This window comes from Alosa alosa, chromosome 3 (assembly GCF_017589495.1).
Source record: "Alosa alosa isolate M-15738 ecotype Scorff River chromosome 3, AALO_Geno_1.1, whole genome shotgun sequence".
Classification (NCBI taxonomy): Eukaryota; Metazoa; Chordata; class Actinopteri; order Clupeiformes; family Clupeidae; genus Alosa; species Alosa alosa.
Window position 1 is genome coordinate 17,048,171 of NC_063191.1, and position 19,390 is coordinate 17,067,560.

At 43.0% G+C, this 19,390-nt stretch overlaps 1 protein-coding gene across 1 annotated transcript in view; it reads right to left on the reverse strand.

Moving 5' to 3' along the window:
• The window catches only part of slc4a10b (solute carrier family 4 member 10b), a gene marked incomplete in the record, with an annotated part of 46,525 nt that overhangs the window by 5,544 nt on the left and 21,591 nt on the right, over positions 1–19,390 (reverse strand). The window contains 16 exon segments of the mRNA XM_048238665.1: positions 109–177; positions 480–731; positions 1,060–1,221; positions 1,309–1,422; positions 2,613–2,774; positions 4,131–4,236; positions 4,632–4,877; positions 5,342–5,475; positions 7,073–7,247; positions 9,008–9,108; positions 9,637–9,783; positions 10,262–10,349; positions 10,553–10,710; positions 13,018–13,106; positions 16,009–16,197; positions 17,440–17,600. Of these exon segments, the coding sequence (XP_048094622.1) occupies positions 109–177; positions 480–731; positions 1,060–1,221; positions 1,309–1,422; positions 2,613–2,774; positions 4,131–4,236; positions 4,632–4,877; positions 5,342–5,475; positions 7,073–7,247; positions 9,008–9,108; positions 9,637–9,783; positions 10,262–10,349; positions 10,553–10,710; positions 13,018–13,106; positions 16,009–16,197; positions 17,440–17,600 (2,353 nt within the window).

Genomic DNA, 19,390 nt, shown 5'->3' on the forward strand with positions numbered 1-19,390 from the left:
AATTAATAGATAGAGATATATAGATAGATATTTTATTGATCCCTATGGGGGAATTTAAGAATTGTGTGCCATGGCTAACTGGACATCACTGTGTAAATGACCTATTACCTGTATTCCTTTCAGTGATGATGCACCCATGTAGAGAAATACTCCATACAGCACAGGCATGGGGATGAACTAAGGAATCAATATGAAAATAAAAAGATTACAACTCTACTGCACAAATCCAGATATCACCATGCCTTCAGAAAAGATATTAACGTCAGCAAAAGTGTAGTAAGTCATCAAGACAGCATAAGGGTATAATAATAATCCTAAACTGTTAAAACCACTCTCCTTTAGGCATTACTGTGAAGCTTGGATATGCTACCAGCTGTTTGTATATTAGACTTTCTGCATCCTGACAACTGGAGGCATCCCTTAACGTTCTGACATCATCTTCACCCAAGCCTATTCCTGCCCCTGCTTGCTGCCCTGACCTTGAGCACGGAGGTCATGAAGACGGAGCAGCCCATCAGGGTGAAGATCATGAGTCCAGTGAAGCGCTGCTCGAGGATGCCCAGGAACTTGGGCTGCTCGCCGGGTGCTGAGGACTCCGACTCTAGCTTCAGGCTGTTGACGTGGGAGATGGAGAGCACGGTGGCCGCCACGAACCACGGCAACCCCATCACCGAGCACACGCCCAGCATCACGCCCACCACGAACAGGTCCAGGTGGTACCCACAGCCTTTCTGTACAGGGAACGAACAATGACAACAACAAGCTCTGTTTTTCTCTTCTTAACGCCGTGGACAAATATCATTTTCTGGCTCAGGAAGTGAATGTGCTCCCCATAAGTGTACAGAACAACACCATTAGCTCACAATAGACTGGAAAGCAGAACTAATGTGTTTCATTATCTGGCTCAGTGCGTGGTAGCACAGAAAATCTCATTAAATGATATCCTTAGTCTTGGGTACCACAACATGTGTAGGTGTATCATCACCTTCCTACTCACCTACAAAATCATATATTAATATTTGAAAAAAATAAAAGTTTCAGAAGGAGTCCTGACCATACCTTCAGCTTGTGTTCCTTCCTATTGATGATGACGGCAGTGATCTGCTGGTCCATGAAGATGAGGATGGTGCATAGAAGGGCAGGGATGCAGGTGATGATGATGGTCCACCAGGGGTTGGGTCCCAGAGGGTTGATCAACCAACCACGATCATCTCTGGTTGGCTGCGGAAGATATTGATCGTTTTGCACAACGGTGGCATGGCATACATATGATTCTAAAGTAGAAGAGCGATGAAAGGCAGTACTCACCTTGAACACACTGGGGACTTGCAGCTTGGGTGATGGGACCCCCAAGGCATAGTCCACAAACACCATGGTGAGAATGGTGATGAACACAGCAAAGTCACTGATAATTAACCTCACCTGGACAAAAAGGAGTAGATGTGAATCACCAAGTATTCACTATCTAATAAGCCAACAATGGTAAACAACATATTCCTCATAACACCTGCCATGTTTTATTGATTGCACAGTTGTGTAGAAATTGGTATCCAAATGTTTATTCAACTTCTGCCAGGTTCTTACTATTGTTCCTTTATCCTGGGAATTTAAGGTCAATGCTAGGACACTGTTGTGAGGAGAGGCAGCTATTTTAGCAATCTAAAATTGGGCTAGAGTCTGAGTCATGATGATACCCTGAATCACCAGCCTCAGGTTCCTTCCTGTGAGCCAAACTCGTCCAGCAACCATTGCATTTCCTCCCTGGGCCCACTAGAGGGCACAAGCACGCAGATCCTAGTGAATTCCTGACCGTAGCCACCATCTGATGCTGCTGCCGTTGATGATGACGACGATGATGATGATGATGATGTTGTTACAGTTTTTCTCAGTAGCTTTGGCGCTTTTCTCACATCACTATTAACATTTGCACAGCAGTTAGTGCATTTCTCAAAACAATTAGTGCAAACTGCAAAACCTAGTGGATAACCTGCAAAAGCACGTCACTTGCTCAAAATGGATAGTCCATTCCTCAAAAGCAAGTATTTATGTCAATGAAACTGCCAGTGTCATCAAAATGAGAAGTCTTGACACCATCGTTTATGAACAAGATAGTCAAATGGCTTTGTCATGTTTTCATTATGGCAGCTTATTCTCTACCTGAACATGCTCAAGACAGCACTAAACAGTACTTGTACAACCATTTGAAAACTACAGTAAAGTTAGTTAGGAGTAAGTGAGTACAAGACACTGTACGTTTCACATTTTTACTGTATATGCTCTTTGCAATTCTACAGCATTGTGACAGGATTTGATAACTAGTTCACCAATTTTGTACGCAATGACTCAAGCAATGAAATGAAGACTATTAGTTTTATTGGGAACGACTATTCAGCATCCATAAGTATAGTTCATTTTGACTGACATGACAAAGCAACTGATACATGTCCAAAAGCATTTGCAATTTGTTCAGAGGAAGGAGAAATTGCTACTATGATGTGCACAAATGACTAAATGTTGTGGAGGTTGAACTAATAGTTATGAGAATTTTCATTCTGATCTGAGAAAAGCACCAAAGCGACTGAGAAAAACTGTAATGAGGAAGGGGCCTCTACCTTGGTGGGGAAGTAGCGGCTGGTCTTGAAGTCCTTGAGGAAAGCAGACATGGCGACAGTGGAGAAGAAGAGCACCACGGACCAGAAGAGGACATCAGGGATGTAAGGGCCGTGAGGGCCACAGGCCTTCCCTACAAACACACCGCGCTTCTCAATGCACTCCTGCCAAAGGACAAGGAAGGACATCATACGTATGTATAATATATAATAATGTACTCAACAGGTCTAAAAGGACATCATATGTACAGTATAGTATATAATAATGTACTCGACAGGTCTAAAAGGACATCATATGTATAGTATATAATAATGTACTCAACAGGTCTAAAAGGACATCATATGTATAGTATATAATAATGTACTCAACAGATCTAAAAGGACATCATATGTATAGTATATAATAATGTACTCGACAGGTCTAAAAGTCACAGAAAAGGCCTCTGTTTAGTTTTATTTCAGGTAGTGTTGTTGGTGCATTGCAATAACATTTACCTAACCAGGCAGTGAATTACAAACTTCACAAATGTAATGTGCGTGTAGGTCTACATTTACCTGCTGAGACGATAATAGAAAGGCCAAACAAATTATGTTTTTAGCTTCTGCTGTTGCTATCATACCTAGACAATTGTTAACTTTAATCAGGACACTCAAGTTTTTTCTCATTGCTTATTTATTGATTAATGCCATGTACACAGACGCGTTTCGGCCTAAGCCATCGTCAGTATGTGGCTGACGATGGCTTAGGCCAAAACGGTTGTGCGGTTTTCCTACTCTAATTTGAGTAGGAAAACCGCACAACCGTTTTGTCACTTTATAACTCGCACCCGAAATTGCTCTCAGATTGGACGTTGAGTGCGTCCTTTCTCACTATAACTTTAATCAGGATAACACTGTCACACTGCATCTATGTTTGAGGACATAGTAAAACAGGAGACATTAAATGCATTCTAAATGCTGCCTTAAACACCTACACTATAACATTGTTAGAGAGAAATGGTCCACATCTAGGCACATAGTCTTAAAGGAAGAAAGGCCCAGAAAGTCAGTGAGTAATATCCTCCTAAGTGTGCGTATAGAGATGCATTGTTCCAAAATATCTACTTTTAGATGCCTAATATCGCTTTACTCTTTGCCTCAAGGAGGACAGCCCACCCCTGTCAGCCAGCTGCAGTGCGTGGCCATGTGTGTTGTTGCAGTTTAAAAAATAAAAGAGCCCTCCTCCTGTAGGACCGACGCAAAAACGGAATGCATACAGTTTGCTTTTAATGGTGATTTGGCATGGCTAATCCCAGGTAATCCATCCCACATGTCCTTAATCTCCACCATTGGTCCGGTTCCATTTGCAGAGAACCACTCAGCACTGTGTGTGTGGAGCCATAGGCCTGGGCTACGGGGTTTTGACAGCAAAGTTTGAGTCGACTGGCAGAGGGAGAGGCCATTTGTCATATTATACCCAGCGCGGGGCAGCGAGAGCTTCTGTAACCTAAATCTGCCTCTACCTGACACACATCTTCTCACCTTGACTTCTAGGGCCTCCCAGTAGATCTCGGAGGCCGTGATGTTGTTGTCCTCCCAGTACTGCAGGGTGGCGTTGTTTGGATCCTGAGGCTCGATACAGGCGCATCTGCGGTTTGGGAGAAAGAACAGCACAACAAGCACATCTTAAGGCAGGTGTGGTGGATGTGTGCCTGTATGGTAATTAGATGTCCCTGCGAGCAGGGGGGGGAGAAGACCAAAGCTTTTCACACTTTTCACACTTCAAAAGTGACCCATTTTCATTTTTTTTTTTGACCCACTCCACATTGTTGCTGGCAGCTTTCAAAACCAGGGTACATAGTGCAGCTGTTGGACTGCTTCAAACATTTAGCAACACAGGTTGAATGCAATAACAAAAGCTTTAAAGAGCCCTAGGTTGGCTTATTGTACTACTTTGACTGTTGCTAATAATAGTGACAGAACCACTGAACCTCATTTTAGTAATTTAAGTAATCACAGACTCGTGTGAACTCGTCCACTCACGAGTACTGCGTGAGCTTCTCCAGGTCGTTGTTCTTGTTGATGGGGTAGTGCACTCCCAGGTGGATGAGCTTCTCCAAGGCCTCGTAGATGAAGATGATGCAGATGAGAGCGGCGAAGGCCTCCTCAGTGAAGCGTGTGATGTAGCACACCAGCGAGCTGGCGTCAGTAGCCACCAGGAGCAGACAGAAGAACGCCGTCCACAACCCGATGCAGGATCTTAAGGAGAGGTAGGATAGGCCGTACTCCCTTACATGCACAGAAGACAGAACAACACAAAAAACATGCATAATGCAATAAAAAAATTAGAGTCATATCTCTTTTAATGCATTTATTGCCATCAGGTTGACATCAGACTATTTGTTGAATGAAATTGGACGTAATAACAATAATAAATTCTAGATTCTATATATCTGTGCTATTAACTTATGAGATAATACCCGTACGCACATCCTACTGTTTCCAACATGACGTCAAGCAGGCACATTCATTCATTAGTTTAATGGAAAGTTAAATTCTCTTTACAATGTTATATGCATTAGACTGACAAATAGACCGGAATGGCACACCGACGGTCTAAAGACAGATTAAGAGGAAGACATCACTATAAACAGAACTGAACCTTGATCCATCAGACCACGCTGGTTTAACAAAGGGATGAAACCTACTGTATACCAGCATATTGTACCTACACCAGCTGAATGCAGACTTACTTGCAGAATTTGAACAAAATCTTCTCAAACACCAACACAGGCCCAGTGCTGCCCAGAATAGTGAGTGGCTGTCCAGCAAATAGGGAATAAGCGATACCCGTCATTGAGGCTCCAAACAGCGATTCAATTGCACTCTGGAGGACAGAAGGAGAGAAATCAACCTGAAACTGGACCCACCTGGACCCTGAAACTCATTTTGAGTTGACACCATTAGAATAATCTATCCAGCAAGGCTAAGCTATATGGTTTGTGTGGATATGCTAATCAGTGCTTTGGTGAGATAAATGGTCCGTAAAACTGTACAATAATAATATACAGTACAATAACAGGGCTCTCAAGTGTTGAGCTCAGCTTGGAGTGATATTTTGTCCTTGGGGGTTGGCAGTTTTGACATGGACAGTTGTGTGCATGCTAACTATTTAGTATTGCTAAATATTTAGTATTGCTTTAATATGTCATTAGACATTTCTATACAGTATATCCAAAAACTGGTCATTAGATGCCATGCCTGCCATTTACAAAGCATAGCATGCATACTTCTGTGTGTGAGCTTTTCTGTGTCAGGAACAGTGTGAGAGACAGAGAGTAAGAGAAGAGGTGTAGAGAATGAATAGCCATGACGGATAGCCTATGGTTACATGATCAATACATTTGTAGGGGTCATCTGAAGGGCATTTTTTCAGGACCTACTATCTATTAACAATCAATAGCCATGACGGATAGCCTATGGATACATGATCAATACATTTGTAGGGGTCACCTGAAGGACATTTATCAGGACCTACTATCTGGCTCACTACTTCACTGTGTGTCACTTGGGAAAGCCCCAAACGCACTACTTTTCCTGGCCTCTTTTGGGGCCACTTATCTCAGTCCTCTCCCTCTAACTCTCACACAGGATATAAACGGCATGTCTCTCTCAGTCTTGGCTGAATCAAAAGTCTGAATAAGTCCATTGGTGGTAAAGGTTAATCCATCCATCAGGTGTTGATATGGCATTAATTAAAATATATATTATTAAAATGTAATTCAAATGTAAAATGTAGACTATGTATAATCCCTACGATTATAATCCCTCCCTTATTATAATCTATTTTGTTTCTGTCCATCTATGGTTTTCTACAGGCTATATGAATGACGGGTGTAAATACATTAGCCATACAGGAAAGTAGTGTGTTAGTAGATTAGTTTAGTCCCTTGGTTCTTCTTTGATAAAAGAAAACCTTCCATGCAAGAACTTGTGCGCTCATTTTAATACAGAGCTGTGTTTTTTGGTGAGGTTAAGTGTGTGCGTGTTACATGCATGTATGCTGTAGCCTGTAGTCTGTAGTGTGTGTGTGCGTGTTACATACATGTGTGCTGTAGCCTGTAGTCTGTAGTGTGTGTGTGTGTGTGCGTGTGTGTGTGCTGTAGCCTGTAGTCTGTGTGCGGTATGCTGTACTGCATGGAGCCGACAAAATGAACGTATCTCGTTGTCAGCTCTACTCTTATTTAGTAGTCGAATTATAGATTACATCGGAGGAAGCAAAGATAAAAGTGTCATGTGTGGTATGAGACTGTGAGATCTGTCAGTTGTGTGTGTTGAGATAGTTGAGGGCCCTGATGCACTAGATTCAACTAGATCATATTCATGCCAAACTGTGTGGTTGTGCAGTAGTGACATATATATATGTTTCATATCCAGCCTCTCCAACTGGGCGGCTGAGGTGTGCTGGGAGGGTGCGGTCTTACTATGCGGCCCTCAGTGGCCTCGCCCAGCAGGCCCCCAAACGTGATGACAGGCGACATGCAGGCACAGTACAGGAAGAGGAAGGACGCCATGCACTGCAGACTCAGGGCGTCCGTGTAGTCTGACAAGTAGAACGGTGCCTTGCGCTTGATGTCCAAGATTAATCCTCCAAAGAGCCTGCAATTGATCACACAACAATAGTGAGTGGGGGATTGCTTCCTGGACGCTGAAATGTGGAGAATGTGTGTGTGTGTGTGTGTGTGTGTGTGTGTGTGTGTGTGTGTGTGTGTGTGTGTGTGTGTGTGTGTGTGTGTGTGTGTGTGTGTATGTGTGTGAGGCTGAGGTTGTCATTACAGCTTTGGAGGGAGTTCTCTCTCTCTCTCTCTCCCTCTGTCTCTTTCTCTCTTTCTCTCTCTCTTTACACTTACACACACACACAGACATGGGGGGCTCGAGTCACATGACTTGACTCGAGTCAGACTCGAGTCACATTTTTTAGGACTTGAGACTTGCTTAATCAACATGTATAAAAGACTTGACTTGACTTTGACTTGCTATTCATGACTTGAGACTTGACTTAGACTTGAGACAAATGACTTGAAATGACTTGACTTTTTATTTTTTCATAGATATTAAAGAGTTAACTTTATTTTTAGAAAATATGCTTACACTGTAGGTGTTGTTGCATGCGTCACGTAAGCGAACCTGTCATTGTCGCGACAGACCAACAGCAAGTGCCAGATCAAATGAGACAGACTGAGGTAGGCTAACTTGCAAATATGGAAGGCTCTACGTTTACACCAAAACATAATAATGCTTGGCTACACAGATGATTTATTTGACAATTTGGAGAAATGAACAGCAGTCTACAAGTGCGCAAATTAGCGACATAACAGCACCACGTTGATGTTCATCCGTCAGAAGTTAGTCGTGTTAGAAACCTAATGTCAAATTTAAGGCATGTTAAGAGTTGGCTTTGGTTTTAGTATGCTTTTTAGTATGCTTTTTAGTTAACACGATAGGCTAAAATGTGTGAAATGGGAAACTTTTTCTTGTCTAAGTTTAATCTTGATATGCTAGCGAAAATGTTGCCAATATAACCTAAAGTAAGCGCCTCTCTTTCTCCCTCCCTCTTAAACATGTCCCTGTTCCATACGTTAGTAGTAACACTGTTAGTAGTAGGCCTAGCTAACTGCCAGCAATCAACATAGAAAAGTACCTTACTTTACATGTTAGGCTTATGTATAATACAGCATTGATGGTCCTAAACCCTACTAAAACCCATTGCGCCATCGCGCTGGTCAAAGTTTGGCAGTGACGTCGGCGGCAGCGTTTGATTCATTGATTAGTTCACTTTTTCAACATTATTGGGTCCCTGGAGATGACAGGTATAACTTGATCTGTTTGACTATATTTTCATGATTTGATGTAGCTTACCTAATATTTGAGGCATATAGAAACAATAATAGGCTATTTTAAAATAGGTCTACTTGAAATACATTTATTTTTATTCGTATACATTTCATCTTATTCTATAAACCGTTCAGATGTATGTGGCTTGAATTTGTTTGTTACAAATAAAACTCCAGCAGTTCATAACTAGCTTACTGTAGCTTATTTTAAAATGAAAACATGGTAAATCATCATGAATTTGTATGATTTGGTTATGACTTGACTTGACTTGCTTGACCCAAGCTATGACTTGACTTGACTTGCTTGATTGTCACAAAAAATGACTTGGACTTGCTTGAGACTTGAAGGTTAAGACTTGAGACTTGCTTGTGACTTGCACATGTGTGACTTACTCCCCCACACACACACACACACACACACACACACACACACACACACACACACACACAGACATACACACACACACACACACACACAGACACACACACACACACACAGATATACACAGACACACACACACACACCTCCCTGTGCGTTGCAATTCTGGGCCACCGTGTCCCCCATGCTCCTCAGCTTCTCCAATGTCGGTGGTGCCGTTGGGTACACCTGGGATTCTCCGCTTCTCCTGGACAGAGGGGAGAGAGAGAGAGAGAGAGAGAGAGAGAGAGATGTGTCTGTGTGTATGTGTGGGTTTTTTTTGGGGGGGGGGCTAGAGACATGTGACTGTTTATCATACAGCTCCTTTTCTCTATTCCAGGGTGTTACAGAAAACAGTTCTTTCACTGCAGACACTACAGCTAGACAAGGTATGATTCATCTGATGGTGAACAATTGTGTCTCAGAATCAGTAATAAAAGGTTCTTCTTCAGTGTACATTGTGCTGGTAATGTAATAGACGCTAACGAATGTAAAATCTTCAGGCAGCATCTTCTGCTTGATGCTGTTTTAATGTGGTTGGCACCACCCTGCTATTATATCCATGCGGAGAGGAGAGGACCACAGACTATGCTCTTCAAATGGCCAGAAAGATATCGCCTCTGAATCCACAAGCAAAAAATGAACGCTAGCCAGTGCCAGTCCCAGAGTGGTAGCACTGGCCACCCATACCATTTCTATTTCTGGACAGACTATTTTTTGACTTGGCCACACAAACCTGGGAAGGAACATTTTTGGGAGGCTCTATTCTTATGGAAGGATCCCACTCTCCTGGTGGCAGAACTGTTACTTGGTCGAGGAATTCATCAATGCCATCCACAATGTCCTTGCGATCCTTTGCTTTGTACGCCACGTCATGAAAGACCTTGAAATGACAGGAAAGAAAGCAATGTCACCAGAGGAAATAAGATCCTTTTGAAGCTTTTTTCTTTTTTGACTGTTTCTTTCTCTGTCTTCTCTTCCACTGAGACATACTGCAATGGCAGAGAGAATATTTTTTTGACAGGAGTGCGGCACAATGACTTCAGCATTCTCCACACTAGTGTGACTGAAGTGTTGCCCTGGAAACGCAAAGTACTGTAGCAGCTTAGCTAGTGGATAGAGCCTATGACTAATTAGCAGGTGTGTGAAGGTCATTACAACACTCGTCCTGCCACCTTCAGAATTCCAGAACTCCAAAGAGAGGCTGTAAAGTGCCGCAACATTTTAGCATTTGTTTTTTTGTTAGGCTTTACAAAATCACTTTTCCTTCACAAGATATAATCAGGATTTAAAGCAATCAGGAAATCATGCGAGCATTTTAAAGTCAGTTGAAAGCATATACTCTAAGGCATCCACCTTACCTCGTCGGTCATCAAAACTCCAATGGATCGACCGATCTCATGGTACTGCTGGCCTTTTCCCACAGGCCCCAATAAAATGAAAAGGAATCTGATAACATGGATTATAAAAGAGGACCTCAGCAATGAGGCGATAAAACAACGTGAAAAATACTCTTCATAGAATGTTCATTCTAGCGTGTATTGTATAAAAGCAGTTCAAAAAGGTTTACTATGTTGTGACATGGATGTAACCACTGCACATAGAATGCTGTGACCCATGCAGGTGGGACACTCAGCAGGTGGGACAGCTACCTGGACGTGATGGGGACCTCTGCTATGCCATTCAGCATCACCGCAGGGGAAAGGCGCACAAACGCTACCACAGGCTTGTCCAGGAAGTCCAGCTCTCCCACCAGGATGTTGGCGGCCTCGGCCCCCGGTGGAATCTTCTTCATGAAATGTAGGTCTATCTGTGGAGACACATGGCCAGACGGCTTTTTGAACGACTGGATTCACCTCTGCCTGGTGCCAGATTGGCTGGCGGCCACCCGCTTTGCTATCGTTTTTATCCAACACCCCACCCATTCCTAACTACCTGCCAAAGGGCTGTGTGGGCTTATGAGTGCTGCTTAGAATGGCACATCTAAACACATATGCCCACCTAAAACACGTCCAATGAGACATCCTGTGTAAAAAAAAAAAAAAAGCGGCTGCAGGTGGATGATCGCATTAGCCAAATTTGGAGCCTGCAATTACACTAAATGAAAGGGACCATTTTGTCCTCCTATTTCACTGCTCCATCCCTCTATAACATATAGGCAGAGCTGTAGAGCCAGGACCACCACCAGTCCCATCAATATGCTGCTGCTGCTGCTGTCTGCTGTCTGCCATGGAGCTGCACTGCGTCAATCCTACAGGCCGCGGCTTAAAGAGACAGAGACAGAGGACTGCAGAGGGAGGTACAGGGGCAGGAGCAACCTTGAGCTGTATCTCTGACAAGCTGCAGCTGCTGCTGCTGCTGCTGTAACCAGGGCTGCACTGTCATGTTCCACCACATGTAATAGAGTCCCGAAGCCATGACGTAGTGTTGCCAAGGCAGCAATTTCACTAGATCTAAACAAATCAATCTAACCATTGAAATCACCATTAGCGTGGCTTTCTTAATCTATTTCAATAATTTTACAACGTTTCTAAGATGTTAGTATATATTTTTTACACTGTAGGAATCACATACTACAATATATATTCATACCAACACAATCAAATTCGTGACTACAGAGTTTTATTTTAGCATGGGTTTCCTCTGTAAAAGAGATCTGCATGTAACTTCACAGCATCCGGTTAAAATCTTTAAATTCACAGACGTATTTTGGCTTTATTTTTTAAGCAAAAAACCTCATTCTTAACAACCGTCAGTCTTTGAGAAGACGTAAAATATTCACTGGAATTTTGTTTCTTTATATTACACCTGCCAGGGAATCCGTGTTATGTGGGTAAGCTGCTGCCTAGCAGGTAAAGCACGTTTAAATAGCTATAGCCTACATTTAAAACAATTTATTAGCTAGACATGATGCCACATGTCTACATTCAATGCTATTTAAGCCACTTCAAAAGTTTGTTTAGATCCAGTGATTCTGCCGTCATGGAAACGCTACGTCAGACTTCGGTATTCAATTAGGATGCCATGAAAAACCTTTGCATCATCATTCTCAGCAGAAACACTGACAGTCTGACTCATCGTACAAGTGGCCTGAATATTAGCAGTTGGATACTGAGAAAGAGGAGAACATAACATGTCAAGTGTCAAGTCAACATCTGCCCCAAAAGAGCTTAACTACATACAGGATAGAATATGACAGAATGTCATGAATTCCACTGAAGTGGTTCAATAATCTTTCACTGAAGCGTGAGGCGAACAGGTGGTTTGCCTGAACAAAAGCTCTACGAGCATACTTAAAAACAGAAATGGACAATCACCAAAATGCCAGGGTGGCAGAGCACAAATTGCGCCCGACTTAGAAAACGGCGGTTATTTTTAGGGTGGCGCTCAGTCTTAATGGGCAGAGATCAGTTTTGCACTCAGTACAGCTAAGATCCTAATCCACAGTCAGAGGTGAGCGGTCTAATGCTGGAAAAATCCCTTTGTTATTTGGGGCAGACCAGACACAAACAGAAAACAAATAAATTAAGCATTTTCCAGCTAGTTGTTATAATTTAATAGTTCCATCATCTCGGCAGATTGACAGTTTCACAGCACCTAATCATTGAAGTGAAAAAACACACTGTACAGTATTGGCAGCCCTCCATTAAAACATATTCAGTAATAAGCTGATTTACAGCTAATCAAGGCTTTTAGCAGACCTTGGGAGAAACAGAAAGGATAATTCATTAGAGACTATTATTCTGGCTAAATACTATACTGTAGAGCCATTAATAAGTTTGCTGACTTTGCAGAATGTTCATTTGAGCTGATGGTTGGAGTAATGTACAATATAAAATCAGGTCGAGTGAAGGTATAAAACTGTGCATATTGAAATGCAAGAAATCAACACCCAATAATACCCATTGCACTACTGTGAAAATAGAATAAACTAACTGCTTTATGCCCATGAGAAAGAAATTGAGCTTGATTACTCATACAGACGCTGTGCAACATCACAAACATAATCAAAACATTGGCTGTGTTTTCTCAAATTAAGTGTGTGTTATGGCTTTCCCTGTAGGTTCTGTGTGTAAAAGAATGAGTGTGTGATCTGCTGGGGGCCGTGGGTTCTTACCTTGCTGAAGTCCACGGCACTGTTCTCTCGGCTCACCTCACTCTTCCCCTCTGGGGCCATGGGGAGTGTCTGGGGAGAGATCATCTGACCTGCGATTGGACCGGGACGAAAAGTTCAAGCTGTCACTTATCTGGCCACAAGTGGCCCTTCAACTGAGCGCATCAGCCGCTCTCATCATAAACGAAAGGCACAGGCCGGCCTCACAAATGGTAATACATCACAGCAGACAGAAGTGTCTTTTCAGGGCGGTACTGTGTTTGCTTAACGGCCTTTGCTCCAAGGGTGAGCACTAAGGTGGACCATTGACACTCTGCTGTGTTGTATTCAACATTGGCAACATCCCCAGCGATTTGAGGAGAATCTCAAGAGCAGATAAAAGCAGCTGGGTGAGAGAGGTGGTGAATGGATTGACTGCATGAATGAGTGAGTGAGTGAGTGGATGAATGAATGGTGGATCGGGAGAATTTGTGATTAAGGGGGGTGCCTGTGATGATTAAAGCGTTGTTGCCCCCTTTGAGACAGGTTGATACAAACATGAAATTAGCTCGAGGACAGACCAGAAGAAGAGAGGGTCTCTAAAGCGGAGAAATGACATTTGCTAAAACTAATTTCAGTGTTTGATCCGCGTGTTGGCAGGTGCTATCTCTCTAGCCTAAGCTGCTAAAAAGCATCAGGGCCAGAAGCAGACCTTTCGGGTATGATTTTTTTTTAGCATAAAAACATCTGTGTCAGAGCTCTGCCACTAAAGCGATTTCACAAGCAGACAAAAACAACGAAGTAACACCCAAACATGAACCCCTTTAGCACTTTAGCATAATTCGGCCCCCGCAAACAATTAAAAAAAAATTTGATTTTGATTATGATTACACATACTCTGACTTGCACGACCAGATGTTTGCAGATTGGTCACGCACATGTCTGTTAAAATGCTGCTTTTTGGATAAGCACTACTGGAATTAATGACTCAATTCATTAATTTAACACTCCAGATGAGGCACTAAAAGGGTTTAGGGTGTTCTTTGGGGTGTTAATGTCAGCATGTGGGGAGCTGCCACACTCTGCTTCCTAAACATAAGACCTGCTAAAGGTGATCCTAAATGGAAAACAGGGTTTATTTCCAATAATTAGAGGGGGCAATGGTATTCTCGCCATTTCTCTGAACTCATTTCAGTATCATGCAGCATGGGATATTGAGTCAGGCATACCTAGTCATGCTATATCTATGTCTGTTAAAAAGACATAACTTTTTTAAAATGTTGTAAAAATGAAACAGTATTGTGATAACTGAGTAATGTGTGGTTATTTTGTCTTTTTAGTTTTCTCAATTTAAATATTTAGTTTTATCCACTTAAATATTTAGTTTTATCCATGTCAGCCATTGTCAGTGTTGTGACACCCACTAACCTCTGAGCACCAAAACTGTTAAGAAACACAAATTAGAGGAAAAAACAAACAAACAAACAAACATCTCTGTGCTCCATGTTGAGCTGCAGAGAATCATCATTTTACATGTCATCTCACAGCACTGTGAAGTGCCACACTTCCCTCCAACCTGTCAACTAGCACTGACAGAGACACGACAACAGCTTTATGAGGAAGTCCTTCACAGGGACCTTCACCTTCACAAGTTATGTTTTAGGAAGGAGCTAAAGGAGCGAGTCGGTGAAGTATTTTAAGTTGCCTGCATCCGTGTCCTCCTCCGTGTCCAGTGGCTGGATATCGGACACGTCCGTGGCGTGCGGGAGATGTGGGCTCTTTTGCGGGGGTCTGTGCTGCGAGGCGGGGGGGGGTGGGTGGGTGGTGGATGAGGTGGGGATCGGAGTGGAGACGGGGACAGGGACACACTGAGGGCAACAGAGGGACCAGGGAGTGCAGGACGACACCTGCCTCTCACTCCGACAGCCCGCCCTCTTAAAAGAGCCACAGAAGGAGGAAGAGAGGGCGGAACAGAAGGATGAGCCGCCTGCCAATGACACACACACACACACACACACACACACACACACACACAGACACACGCAGACATACAAAATACATACATTAAAGACACACACACACACACACACACACACACACACACACACACACAGACATACAAAATACATACATTAAAGACACACACACACACACACACACACACACACACACACACACACACAGACATACAAAATACATACATTAAAGACACACACACACACACACACACACACACACACACACACGCAGACATACAAAATACATACATTAAAGACACACACACACACACACACACACACACACACACGCAGACATACAAAATACATACATTAAAGACACACACACACACACACACACACACACACACACGAGACATACAAAATACATACATTAAAGACACACACACACACACACACACACACACACACACACACACACAAATACATACAGTAAACACACACACACACACAGATTAAAAAGACTGACTCAACCACAGGAAACAGGAGAACAGATGCTGAACCACACCAATAAAGGGTAAGAAATGGACAATGCAGGGTAATATGGAACTGTCTTACAATGGAATTAAACAGACCTTCCCAGATACCGTCCACCAGTAAAGGATAGTGACAGGGTGAAGGGTAATGCAAAATGCTAACCCATATTTGACCAAATTGAGTGTAGGTAGGTATACAGAGTGTAAAGAGGAAAATAAACTACTGTCATTGGAGTTGATTGTCAAGAATTTGATACATATATGTGGTGCATGGTTACTACATTTTTGCTAAATTGCTTATAATGGCTATCATCACTTAATTCATCTAACCATAATATACTGTAACTACTGACCATTTTCCATCCCAAGTTAGATGTACCCTAAAACTATTCTAAAAGCTTCATATCTGACACAACTCAACTGACTGCAAGAGACTGATGATATTTCAAGACTTTCTTAAGTGGACACAGGCGAGAAGTGAGAGCATCACCTCAGCCGAGAACCGATACGGTGGCGCTCACCGTTTTTGTCCATGTTGTGAGCCTCGGACTGCTTCTTGCCGATGTCTGCGAAGGAGCGCACAATGGGGATGCGGTTAGCCAGCTTCTTCTGGTTCTGGTGATGGTGCTGCTTGAGGAGTGCCTCGCGGACTTTACGACGGATGTCGTCTCCCAGAGGAATGGCGGCCTCCTGGTGGTCCAGGATCATTTCTGACCACCAGAGAGAGAGGGAGAGAGGATAGAGAGTGAGAGAGAAGAGAGAGACAGTGAGAGGATATTAAAAGCATCTGAGCTCTTTGAAGATGCCAGATCAACACTTCTGAACAAGTTCTGAACAAACGCTGTTAGGTTCCAAGGTTGTTAATCATTGTTAAATTCATACTCCAAGCATGTTAAATAACACTAACACTAAATGAGGACACAGAGCTGTTGGGCAAATTGATTTGGGGTTCATAGAGGTTCTGCCACACAAAAAAATGAGCTTGGTGGTGAACATAATGCCTGATTTAACAGAATCCATGTTCAAGCCCTTTCTGGGCAAGCAGAAGTGAATAAATAATTAATGCCACAGATGTGAACAATCTGCGGAGTGTATAATGATCCCCGATTAAAGACAGTGTGCTGGTGAGTACTGCTGCTCCTGGGCTGATGTAGTTCATCTTTCAACTGGGTTATTTACAGCGTGTCAGAAAAACGTCATGCAGATGGGACCTGTTAAGTTATTACACAGATCAATCAGCACCCCTCTGCAGCAGTGAGCTAGTGAAATGGCAGCACGTGTTATGACTACACATCCCATTTGTTGCAGCACACAAGCCATTTGGGTATGGGTGAGAGAGAGCGAGAGACAGAGAGAGAGACAAAAAAGTAATTTAGTCCAGGTTTTCTCTGATGTATAATTCACATGCTTAAGGAGCTGTGATAGAGCCTGGGAGCCCTTGCATGATTGATGAGGTGAGACCTCACATTAGCGCAGCTAAAATAGCTCTGAGGAGCCCACAGCCCACAGACAGGTTCTGGTGGGGAAGCGTGGGGAATTGCTGTGCCTTGCTACAATCTGAGCAATATCTCTGTACATTAGCACAATTAAAAAAACACCTTCCAGTTCAATGACAGGTCGCAGCGAATGAACCAAGAACTTTATTCTCATATTAAATCAAACTAAATGCGCATTAACTAGCATCCTAGTGTTTAACCTACAGAGAGTAGTTTCCACTGTTGTCTCCATGGTTTACAGTTGGACGCACTGTGTTGATTTGAAATTGCCATAGTGGTGGACTGAAAATTGAATCCAAATTTGCCAGTGTTGGGTAGACAGAGGTGTGGAGCTGAGCTGCGGTTCCGGCGCCGTCAGGTGTGGCAGCCTACTCAGCAGCTCCGTGTTTCTTGAATTTCCCCTGGGGATCAATAAAGTATCTATCTATCTATCTATCTATCTATCTATCTATCTACCTGCGATCTCGTCCAGCGAGGTGGCTCTCATGTCCAGCAGCACGGTGCCGTTAAGGATGCAGGAGCGCAGCTCAAACAGGCTGTGCAGCGAGAGAGTGGCCACGTACGGCTTACTCCACCTCTCTCCGCCATCCTCCACATCCTCCTCAAACTTCAGCCACCTGGGACACACACACACACACACACACACACACACACACACTCATACACACATACAAACAACACACACATACACACACACACATACAAACAACACACAAAGACACAAATAAATAACACAGGTTATTTTCATATCACTCCGTTATCTGCCACCTCAAACTGGCGCTGCCTGCACAAGGACGTGGCCCTGGTGAGGTGACTTTGCGGCAGATGCGCGGCCACAGCCAGCTGCTCCGCCATATGTGCTCAGAGTATGGACGAGGAGCTGATTAGAGCTGTGACATCAGCAGGTGCTGTGGAGTCAGGTCTGTGGAACACGTTGACGAGCCCTACTAATGTGGTGTGGCTATTTCAAAGGTGGGATGGCGGTGGACTTTATCCCTGGGGAACTAATGTTTGTGATAGGTTGCATCCTAAAAACATCTTCCGATGAAATAAATATGTTCTTGTCATATTCAGGTGTTCTTGTCATATTCACGTTATATAGCGTTAGATAGCGATATAGAGCGATATACTGTACTGTAGCTACAAGTTTCATTCAAATCAGTCACTGTCATCCAAAGGCAATTTCATCACAAATCTCCAGAGGGAAAAATCACAAATCACACCATCATAAGTCTGATACAGGGAGAGCCATAGTGTCTAATAGAAGTGTCAGCATCCTGTTCTACAGGCTCAGCAACCACAAGGGTCCCAGTCTGGGGCCGTTTCATGGTCCAAATCCATTCCTCTATACAAATTGCTCCTGTCAAAGTCTTTAATATACTATCAATTTTAAAAAAGCCAGGCCATTAAAAACAAAACACTTTATAAGCTTTCAGATAAACTTGGGGTGAGCTGAACAACAACAAGATCCACAGTACTGTCAGAACAAGTACACTACCGATCAAAGGTTTGGGGTCACTTAGAAATTTCCATTCCACTCCATTATAGACAGAATACCAGCTGAGATCAGTTGCATTGTTTTTTTAATCAGGGCAGCAGTTTTCAGATTATATTATGTGCTTATATAATTGCAAAAGGGTTCTCCAATGTTTTCTCAGTTAGCCTTTTAAAATGACCAGATTAGTAAACAGCATGTGCGTTTGGAACATTGGATGAATGGTTGCTGGTAATGGTAAATGTAGATATTGCATTAAAGATCAGCCATTTCTTTCTAACAGTTGTGTAATCTGAAAACTGCTGCCCTGATTAAAAAAACAATGCAACTGATCTCAGCTGGTATTCTGTCTATAATGGAGTGGAATGAAAATTTCTAATTGACCTCAAACTTTTGACTGGTAGTGTATATGTTGAGGTTATTAGGAGTTCTGTGGAACCGTCAACATGAATGTCCATGAATGGCTGGCACAGTTCTGTGATGAGAGTCACTTGAAACTGTTACCATAACAACTTCCACCCCAGGCAGAAAAATCGTTGGAAAACGGCCAGACAACTGCCATACTGTATTTATGACAAAACAAAGGTCTTTCTGGACAGCCCTGCAGATGCTAACCATAATACACATTGAACATCATATTCTAGGTTCCTAAGCCCTTTCCCTTCAAATTAAAGCACTTGTCAGTGTACAAGTAATTCCCTGCCACACAATTGCAAGCCTTGTACATGGTGTCTGGCTGAAGGATGCAGGGTGCAGCACAGTGGATGTGAGTGGAAAAAAAGACTCAGCAAGCCAAACTGGATGTGCCGACAGAACTCATCCTAGCAGCTGTGAGTCATGCCGTGGTTATGAGACTGCTCTCCACATGCATTCACTGTGCCTTTGTCAAGCACCAGACAGCTTTAACGCAGC